The 10,985-nt window shown below is 44.3% G+C and overlaps 1 protein-coding gene across 1 annotated transcript in view; it reads left to right on the top strand.

The window, feature by feature from the left end:
* The window catches only part of DENND5B (DENN domain containing 5B), a 103,978-nt gene that overhangs the window by 562 nt on the left and 92,431 nt on the right, over nt 1–10,985 (top strand). Inside the window, exon 2 of the mRNA XM_033514691.1 lies at nt 1–82. Coding sequence (XP_033370582.1) covers nt 1–82 — 82 coding nt within the window. The remainder of the gene's footprint in view (nt 83–10,985) is intronic.

Raw genomic sequence — 10,985 nt, 5'->3', positions numbered from 1 at the left:
GCGGCGCCCTGCCGCTTCGCCCACTACTTCGTGCTGTGCGGCATCGACGCGGAGAGCGGGCTGGAGCCCGACGAGCTGGCAGGTGAGCGGCGCCGCCGGGAGGCCTCGCCCGCACCGCTGCGGCTCGCCGGGCGTTTGGGATGCGCTGCCTCAAAATGTCTGCTCCCCCCGAGGAGGGGTCGCGTCGGTGGGAGCCGCAGGGAGGGAGCGACTGAGGAGGATAAGGCATCCTCCGGCGGGGCTGGCGGAGCATCCCCCCGAGGGCAGCTCCGGCCGGGCGGCGGGGAGCGTTTGGCCGCCGGGATGCGCCGTCCCCGCGGGCCGGGCTCCGCTGGCCCGGGTCCCCGATGGTGGCGGGGGGAATGATGGAAGGCAGTGGCCTGGCCGCGGCCAGCGGGGTGCCACCGGCGGGAGAAGGGAACCCGGGGTTACGGAATTGGAGGGAGCCGAACGACCGAGCTTTCTGCCGGGGCAGATGCATTTTCTTCAGTATCTGCACTGGAGAGGAGGGGGAGGGATCTGGGGAGAACTGAATAAATTAATGGAATCGCATCCTTGTTACATTTATTCACATCTTATGTCTATTCAGAAATAGTCTTCCTGCATCCTTCTTTCCCCCTCCACTCCCATAATGTTACAGAAAAAAAGGAACAAAACTATTGGTAGGCTGTAACACATTTTCTAAAATGTTTATTTTTGGTGGGCTCATGACTGGATACGAGCTGATTACATTGGCATAAGGCAGCAGCTCTTCCTCAATGTCACTTTTGTTTATGCAGAAGGAACTATTTAAGTCAGGTTTTTACATACAAAATTTGATCAACTTTAGGCTTAATAACAGGGTTTAATTGCATGGAAGCCAAGCGTTTCCTCATGAGGAGTTACGAGTTTGGAAGTGTTTAAGTGCCAATGTTTGCCCACTCCCGTGCGTTCACACTGCAGGCAAAAGAGCTGTGGGTGGCCGAAGTTGAAGGCAGCCGTAGCTGTCACAGTGAGCACTTCTGCCTGGCAATGGCATCCTGAGGATGGGATCCTAATGAGGTCTCTGCAGCTATTGCATCAGGAAGTACCTTGCCTTCTTGTTGTGTAAGAGACGTGATGATCTGTATCACTGATCAATGTACGCTGGTTGAAGTTCATGTTTTTGTCACCTGTGAAAGGGGTGGGTGCTCGTATGTTTCCAAGGAACCTTATCTTAAAGCAGGGTAACCAAGTCTCTACCCTTGGCGGTGAGCACGCACTGGAGGTAGCCCTGGGGTCTCCAAGTTGAAGCATTAGCTAAATGTACTTTCATCTCTTTGTTTTTTCTCATGTGACCACATTTGTGTGTTTTCAGTTTTGCTGCTTTTAGTAGAAAACTCCTGACTCGTGAGCCACTTCCCAGCTGATGGTGTACAGGGTTTGATTTGCATGATATGACCTATTGGGGTTTCAGCTACCTAAACTTTGAGTCATCTATCTGAAAATAAACTATTTTTAAAGCTGTGTTGGCTGGTAGGCTGTGCCTTCCCTGATGTACCCAGACTTTCCAAGTCTGCTTTGGCTGATTTTTGCACCATTTCCCAGGGAGGTACACAGGTATGCTCTTGGGGAGCACTGCTCAAGGACAGCCTGAGTGTGGTGGGTTTGTGCAAATGTAGTGCCTCCACTACAGGGCTCCTCTTCTGTGGTCATTCAGTAGGTTTGGCTGAACTGCAGATTTCAAAGCTAAAGCAACTTCCCTCTGCATTTTTTAGTGAAAGAAAGTAATTTTGGCTCATCTGGGATATTCCCATTTAAAAATACAGTGCAGCTGTGAATAATTTCCAAGAGAATTTAACAAAAGTAGCAATTTTTGAAGCAATGTCTTTGTAACTGGTTTAAACTAGGCAAGGTCCAGCAATGTGGTTTGGACATACAAACATTTTTGGTAATGCCAGTTTGGAAGGCATTCTTAATACCTTAGGAGGGCTAGGATGTGGAAGAAGTGGAGTAACAGAAATATGATGGGACTTAATATTGCCACTGAGCAATGTTATATTTTTAGGGACTCGTGACAGGAGCTTTCTGCTATCAGCTGGGAGCTCAGCAGTGGGAAATGCTAGGGAGGAACAGGGAGTACTGTAAGTCACAAATATAATGCAGCCGTGGAAAAATTAACTCTGGTTTGAGATGTAGCTGAGAAAACATTTCTGTTAAAGCTTGGGGGGTACTAGTGCTGCTCTAGGCAGGCAGTAGTGAGAGCCCATGTGGAAATCTGTGTTACAGGTTTCAAAAACCAAAATACTATGATTGAATTCACTGCTGTAATGGGTGGGGAGAAAGATACTTGAGGGAACAAACAGAAAGTCTGTTCTATCACAGGAAACCCACAAATGGTTAATTCTAAAAATGTTCTTAAAATTATTTGTAGAAGTAAATGACCCTGTTCTTTCAGTATTATGTAGCTGTGATAGCTACATCTTGCTGTCCTTGTGCTTAAAGAGCTTGTTGTAGCAAGTCACAAGGCATCAGTGAAAAGTTGCCGTGACTTAAGCTGCTGCACAGATCATCCCCAGTTTAGCAAAAAAAGTAATCAAGAACCTGCTTATCCCCAAACCCGGGAATCCCTTGGCAGCCACTGTTCACAAAGCTCACCCCAGGTCTGACTGATGGAGCTGCCTTGGGGCTGAGCACAGGAGCTGGAGAAGGGACAAGAGGAGCTCTGCTGCTGCTCTGGAGGCCCCAGGGCCTCTCCTGTGAAGAGAGAAGCAGGAGTTAGAAAATCCTTGATAATTTGAGATGGACTCGGTGGTGATCTGCTGGGATCCAGGCAGCTCACCGTGGTACATGGTGTGCTAAGGAGCTGCCTGTGAGTCAGCTCTGGCGTCATCTGGAACTCCCTGACCTGTGCCCTGCCATTGCTGGGACAGCCTGGGACTCTCCCCTGTGTGGAGGCTCTTCTTGCCTCAAGCCCAAAATTTCTTTCCACAAAAACTCTCTTCAATTAAAAACAAAGGACCAAAAATCCTCATCTACAGCTTCAGGCGTGAAATGTTTCAGTGTTACCTCTGAAAGCAGGGTGAAAAACTGCTTTTTTAATTCTTGTAGTGCTGATAGGTCTGTTCAGAAAATGAAATAAAACCAACATTTATCATTGTATAACATTTTGACATGGTTTTAGGGAAGTCTGTCTTGTTTTATAGTTCTTGTTCCACTGAATGGATGCTTAGGGCTTAAAATAAGCTTGATAGATGAGAATTTTCCACCAAGGAAATGGTTCATTTTGCTTAGATTATTCATTTATCTTTTGCATGTACAATGTTTTCTGGTACAGATTTTTTTTTGGTAGTGAGTTGCTCCACAGCTGGCTCTTCAGATGGCTGATTTGGGGTTTTTAAGTGAGCTAATTTTGAACATCTAAAAGCTGTTTACCTATTGCTCAACTTGGTCGTGTATCCAGGCACACAACAAAGTTGTGTGTAGATTATGATGTTGTCAAAACACTTGTGGCCCTTATCACAAAGCTCTCACTCAAGGATGGAGGGAAAAAACTCTTCTTTTTTCCAGGCTCTTTCCAGGGACTTGAGGGAGGAAAGGAAACTATCTAAGGATTTCTTGGCATTTAGCAGTTGGAGAGGTCATAAAAGAAAAGTAGGGTATTTGATGTGAAATATCTTGAAAAGAATGAAAATTTCAGTATTGGTTTCAGTGCCCTGTTGAACCGTACTGAAATAGGGTGAAGGGAGCTTTTCTGTCATGTTTAGGGCTGATGGAAAATAAATTTCAGTTCACTTTCCTCTTCATGCCTGCTTCTTTCGGGTAAAGCCATTTTGAGGCTACGAGCCTTGGAATTGCATGTGCTCAAATGAATTTGTTATAGTAAATATTTAACATTGCATTTAACAAAAAGACCTAATTGTTCATTGTATTGTTTCTATCATGTGTTTTGTCATACTGTATGAACTTTATGTTCATGTATAGTGAACCACATGTGCAGGGCACAAGGTTTTCTGGCTGTAGCAGCTTTTATCATTTGCTTGGGGAACGTGTTAAATTTTGTAGTATCTTGTCCAAGTGTCACAAACTACATTTTAGAAAAATCCAGAATACACATGACTCAATTAAAAAGAAAATGAAATATACTTTACTGGGTAAGTAATTTAGTGCTGTGGAGGAAAGCAGGGAGAGAGTTAAGGATGGGTGTTTTGTTCTAAAGTGGAAGGACTGGTTTCCATTGAAGGTGCAGTTTGGAGGAAGAGAAGGTGCAGTAAGCCGCCGTGGGAACTGGGACTTGAAGGACCATGTTGGATGGTGCCTTCTGTGTCTTATTGATGGAGTTATGGTAGCCTGCTTGCTGTGTGAAAAGATTGATAAGATTTTTCTAGGGTTTTTTTCCACACATGAACTGTAAATGTTACCTTACACTGTGTAGTTTGGGCCACTGTGTAAAGATTCAATGTGCTACTGTCCCATTCAGTATATAGTTGAAAACTGTAGAGAGCTTCATTACTCTGCTTTTAAGATCAAATTATTTATTTTAATGGCCAGCAAAGCAGAGACTGGATACTGGTCACACTCACTGAAAACGCTGAATGTCTTGGGGAAAATGCACATTTCTTCTCATGCTGTTTCCCTACAAATATCCACATATTGGTAATTAATTTCCCTTCAATGAGATGTTGAAATCCAAACAGGGCATGCTGCAGTCTGGCTAACTCTGCTTCCTATCTTGTAGGCTCTTATTTTTAGAAAGCTAAAAGACTTTTTCATCCTTGTGTGTGCTTGGCACCTGCACACTCACGCCTTGCAGAGCCTCCCCACCGCCTGCGCCGTTCTCCTTCGCGCTTCCTCCGTGCCAAGTCTGTGCGCAAAGCACGCTGCCAGAAAACTTGGTGGCATTACTACAGTGATACAACTTCTTGTGTGCATGGCTTCTCTGAAAATAGGCAATTGGATTTTTTCCTGGTTTGCTGGAAATAGACTAAGTTTCCCTTTACCGAGGAATATCTGATGAGCTGTGATTCCCATTTGCGGCTTACGCAATTGACGCAAATGAAAAGCAGGTTACAGAAGTTTTGCTTTTCATTTTTAAGTACGGTCCAGATTTGCGCAGAGCATTTTTGGAGGGATTGTCCAGATTAAGTAACCTGGATGTGGATGAGAATGGTGCAAGTAGAGGCAGAGATGGCATATGCTGTTCTAGTTAACAAAACTTAACTTGCTCCTCAGAAGCAGTTGAGGTCGGTTGCTTAGGATTTCTCATCTTTGCAGGGCTCGTGGGAGGGATGGAATTCAAGCGTTTCTCCAGCCCCCCTTAAGAAGTGATGCTCAAATGCAGCACTAAATCTTCTGACATTATAGCTGGAAAAAACCAAGTCTCATGGATTAGGGATTGGATGGACTAGCCGGCTTATTGAAGTAACTGTCATTTTTTGTGAACTGTCATAATAAGAGGGAAATACTGTGTATTAATTTAGGAAAGCTGTTTGATGAAAATCTAAACTGGGTTAATATTTTGTTCATGTGAAACCAAATCTTATTTTGCATAGAGAAAATGTTGCTTTTCTAGTTAAAAAAGCATGGAGATAATCCCTGCTTTTGGGAAAACCAAAATTGGATGCTGAAACAGAAATAATACTTCTACTCTCTTCTACATCTTTAATGGTGTTGGCATGGATAGTTGCTGTAATTGTTCATTCTTCACTTATTTTTTGCTATTGGAGGAAACCAGAATTCCATTGTAATACCACAAAGATTTTAATCTTATTAAAAAAAATATTCTGAATTATGCATTAAAGACTTAGTTCCTATAGGAGGAGTTCTGCAGCCAAAGGGAGAAGTGATTTTATAAAGAACTATCATTATTATTGACAAGTATGATCTCCAGTTACAATAACCTTTAATAAGGAGTAACTCTCTTGCTTGCTTGGATAACAGACCGTTTGTGGAATTGCTGATGGCTGTGACATATAGCTGTGTTTTAGCAATAGCACTTTCATTCTCTATCTGTATATATGCCAGAGAAATACTGGATTTAAATGCTCACCCAGCCCTGGTGTCATCATTGTTATACATTTGCCTTCATCTGAATTTTTTATAACTGTATTCCTTTGAAAATAAGGTACTGATTGGATTGGAAAGACATTATTATTCCTATCAATAGCACTGACTCACTAATGCTAAACCAAAGAGAATTTCTTGTACTCTGCTTGCCAGATAAGCCGCTGTTTTGATTTCCACTTAGGAAGACTAAAGCCTCTCGCACGCTCGGAGGCTGCCAGCGGCTGCTGCAGTAGCAGAGCAGAGGAAGGTGTGACAGGGTACGTGAGGGGGCTTTTCCAGCGACGATCCCAGGAACTGCACCGTTAAAATTGCAGGAGGGAGCCCTTTTCCTTCACACGCTCTAAATGCAGTGGTAATCAAAGCAGTGCCAGGCGGAATGGCTGAGCTGCTGTCCTTTATAAGAACGACCTAAATCCAGCCCTAATCTTGTTCCTGCGCATCAGCCCGAAGTCACTGACTGCTGGCCCCATCCTGGTGGCTTAGTGGTGCAGTGGCTGTGCAGGGACACGGCGGTCGCAGCCTGGGCACAGAGCTGGGAAAGACAAGCGTGGCACATCCCAGGGAGCGCGGCAATGCCGGGTCGGGCTCGGCACAGCCGGGTGTCGGTGGGGAGGGTATGGACATGGAGGGTGTGACCTAAGGTCAAGGTCCCCGCTGCCAGGGGAGAGGCTCCCGAGTTGGTCCCACCTTCGCCCTGGTCCTCAGGGTGCTGCAGGATGGTGGCATCTGGGGGAAGGCGATGCCCACCGCTCTGCAAACGGAGGAGCAGTAGCCATAAATATGTCAGAATCGCTCAGGGCAGTGCGTGACTGTAGTATTGATTTCTCTGCTCAGCTGTTTTCCCGTGTCCTCGCCAGAGCCATTTCCCAGTGCTGCAGGAGCTGTGCCAGTGCCCTGACACCCTTCCCACACCTCGCCTGTGCCAATGCAGAGCTCCACATAGGAATAACTCCAAAATGAGCTGCTTCAGGAGAGGCTGAGCTGCACGTAAGCCAGCAGAGCAAGGGTGTCAGGGCCCTCTTGCCTGCCTTTTTTTCACCCTCTTGTCATGGACTAATCAAGTTGTCCTTAATGCCAGCTCGTCCCTAAAACATGCTGGCAAGTGTACAGCCTGCAAAGCTCCTGCGTGGGCTGGATACGTGGCTGGCACACTGCTCCTGCTGCAGTTCTGGTCTGTTGCAGTGAGGGCTGGAGTCAAGGAGAAATGTGAATGAAGGGGAAGAAAACAAACAGTGCGTGCACTTTGATGCAGTTAATGCTGTGGTCTTTGGCTGGTGCTGTTTGAGGTCATGGAGGACCGCTTACCTGTGTGGGAAGAACATTACAAGTAGCTTGTTCAGCCACCTCTGGTGTGCATGGAGAGGAATTCTGTGGAATATGTGAATCTCTATATAGTTCATAAGTGTAAATAGCCTACTTTTTTTCCTTTTTTTTTTTTTTTTTCATTATCTACCTCTTAACCAGCAAATAGCAAAAGTAGGTGCAGTAGGAAAAATTGTATTGATGAAAAACAAATTTGGTCAGAAAACAGTAAGCCTTCGCTGTGGTGTTTTGATCACATTAGCCATATTGATAATCCCAAAAGTAATAAGGGAAGAAGTGGTGATGGGTCATCATAGTAAAAGAAACATACTGGGGAGATGACTCATGTGTGACAGACTGCTAAGGTGTCAGATACAGGCACGGCTGGAAGAAACTTCTGTTACGCTACCAGTATGAAAATATAAACAACTCCATTTGTGCTTCTTGCTTGGAGTCAAAGATAATTTTTAATCAGCTGTCTGATCATTGTATCTCAACTGAAGGTTCTCTCATTAGGGTGTCCTAGGCTTGGTGGAGGTGCCTGAATGGCTGAAAACATGAAGCCATTCTCCTTTGAGGTCTGAGGTTTTGCTTCTACCTCCATACCTACCCAAGCCATGAAAAATAACATCAAAACATCCAAGCAGATGCTTAAAGAGTTAAAATGGAGGAGTATTCCCATGCTAATATATACTCTGTGGTTTGAAGGACTTTGCCAAATCTCAGTGACCTGCTTCAAGTGATAGTATAAAAGTTAACTCTTAGTAGAGTATAGTATTGGAGTGAGGGGTCTGTTTTTGGTGGATCTGTAAAGAAAACTGGTTCTCTCACTGGAGAACAACCTTCACAGTTTCATACAAACGTGTCAGCTGTTCTTGGTTTGTATTCAGAGGCAATATTTAAATATGTCAGTCTTGTAGAGTGAGCACCCCCCCTTACCTTGGAGCATAAATTTGACTTTGCTTGACAGTCATTTTAATCATCAAATTGTAATAATAATTCTGGGATCTAGCAGCACTTAAAAAAAAAAAAACCCTAGCAAGCTTAATATTAAGGTTGGTATGGAGTCAAATCATGCTTTGAATCTGTGTGAGTGGAAAGTTGCACAGCATGAAAGCCAGAAGTATCCTCCATCCACCCCCTTCTTCACATTCTCTTGTCATGTTAAAGACTAACATGTGGAAGGGTAAGGGGGCTTAATCTGAAACACCATTCTGTGTAAACAATGACAGGATTAAACAAAAAAAAAAAAGCCAAGCTCAACTGTCATGGGTGTGTAGTGGCTGCTGCTTTTCACGGATGACTGAAATTATTTGTATAAATTTGCATTTTCCCCTCAGCATCTCTATAAACCTTTGCTCATTTCCATGCAGAGCTATTTTCACGTACAAGTGGATTGGCGTGCGGTGGCACGCGGTGTGATGCCATGTCACCTGTGGGAGCAGGAACTAGAGTGACAAGGGAAAATCAAGTATCACCACGTTTGCTCCTTACACCAGGCTGCCCAGGTGTGAGAGGTGCTTTGGGTCCCTTGTGACTGAAACACAAGAGGGCTGAGCTCTTAGTAATGAGATGATGAAACCCAGAACTCACTTCTCTGGTAATTCCTCAATGAAATATTGATCAGATGGGCCAAGCAGTCTGCTTTGGACTGACCAGCGTTTGGAATGCAGCTGGAGACTTCTGGGAGAGGATACTTCTGTCGTGGTCCAAATAGGTATTGCTTACACTACCTTCAGGTGTCTGACAGGTTCTGCAATCCCTGTTCTCACTGACCTGGAGCTTGCCTGGAGGGTCCAAATCGCTTGTTTAAGAGCCCACCTCTCCTGCTTTTTCTCCAGATTGCTGCTGAGATGAACTCAGTCAGATGGTGTAAATACCTTCTGCTGGGCCCCCTGGCCTCCCCTGAGATGTTCAGGAAAGGGAATTGAGATTTGTTGTTTTAAATTCAAATTATGAAGTATTTGAGTAAAGAATGCAATATGCAATTGAATAAATATTTGGCTTTTCATTGTTGAGGGAGGGGAAGATTTGCTGATGAGTTAGTTATTCACACAATACTATTTTTCCGTCAGCATTCCCACTTGGTATTCTTGTTTGTTTTATGCTGTGCAATACTCTGACATAAATTTAAAATGAAGAACAATTTTATGCTTAAAACACCAGCTCTGTTAACACAGACTTTCAGCTGTGATACTGGCTGGTGTGGAAGAGATAAAGGGTTGCTACACTGTTTCTAGAATGGGACTTTTTTGTAATGTAGATTTTGTGCTTTCTCATTTTGTTTATTCTTCCAGTATAACTATATGAAAATACATAGCACCAAGTATATGAGGAAAAAATCACACTTTTTGTTTAAAAAAAACCCCCAAACCAAAGAATCCAAACAAAACCAACAGAAGTGCTGAAAACACCCAACCTAAAATTTTGTGAGGCTATGAAGATTAAATGTTGGTCATGACTCACATTGCTTGAGAACTGCCAGGTGCTTTATAAAATGACTGATGGTAGATATGTGCAGAGCTGTGAAGGGTGTATTTTGCTGTACATGATGCTTTTGTTAGAACTGCAGGAATATCAAGGCCAGGAAGAATGGTATTACAGCATCTTTAATGTACCCCTTTTGGGGCTGTCAGCCTCTGTCTCTACTATTGCCATGAATCTACTAAGGGAGAACATTTGTCTCTGGAAATCAAGATAGTAGCTATTCAGCATGGATGGATTAGGTGTTTAGCCTTTTCCAAGATGATGCTGTTCAAGATAGGTTTCTCTTACTGTTGTATTTGCAAATATGTTGTCTCTTTCTGGCGTTAGTGAGTGTGATAGCAGATGTTGTTTGACTCTCTTAATTCAAGCAGGGATGTGTCGTCTAGTGTTTGTGTCTCAAATTGGGGAATGACTAAGAATTAAAGAATCCTGGTGTAGGGAATGCTATTAAGTAATAATTTTTTTCCTGTATAAATATGAACATCTGCATAGGGTGAGACAGCTGTAGCCATGGTCTGCTGTTGCACTTAGCAAAAGGGGAATAGTGATGGGAGATATTAACTTTCACAATAGCAGTTCTGGGTAATAACTTACTGTCATTTCTATGCCCATGTCTTTGTTTTCTCTCTGCTTGGAGCTGCCCATGGGGTGGTGACTTCAGCGGGGAAAGAAAGAGCCCTGTTGAAATTTGTTCGGCCTAACACACTGTTTTAAAAAAAAAAGGCAACAACAACAACAAAAATTTAAAAAATCCCTCCAGCCTAATGTGGGCCGAACTTCCCATGAAAACTCTGCATTAATGAGCTCAGGCCCCTCAGGCCTGCTTTGTCCCTGTCAGCAGGTGAGAAAGAGCCGAGGTCCCTGGCGCGGGTGCCCTGGCTGTGACCCAGGCGCTCGGGGCCCCGATTAGTTCAGCTCTTGTGCTTTCGGCGGGAAGAAGAATGACAAAACATCTTGTCCGGGGGCCTGGGTGTATTCGTGCTCCTCGCCTGCAGGTCCGTCCTAGCACTGGAAGAGCCATTTGTCCGGGAACCGGGGAGAAAAGGCACAGATTTAGGTCTGTCCCAGAGCTGAGAGTGAATTGCTCAGAGCAGCCGCTGCAGTGGTGTGTCCAAGATGCAGATCATATGTGATGGTGATAATGATCTGAAAGCTATTTGCAATTCAAAATC

This window comes from Parus major, chromosome 1A (genome assembly GCF_001522545.3).
Source record: "Parus major isolate Abel chromosome 1A, Parus_major1.1, whole genome shotgun sequence".
Classification (NCBI taxonomy): Eukaryota; Metazoa; Chordata; class Aves; order Passeriformes; family Paridae; genus Parus; species Parus major.
Note: the sequence above shows the minus strand (reverse complement) of the source record. Positions and strands in the feature narration are given on the sequence as shown.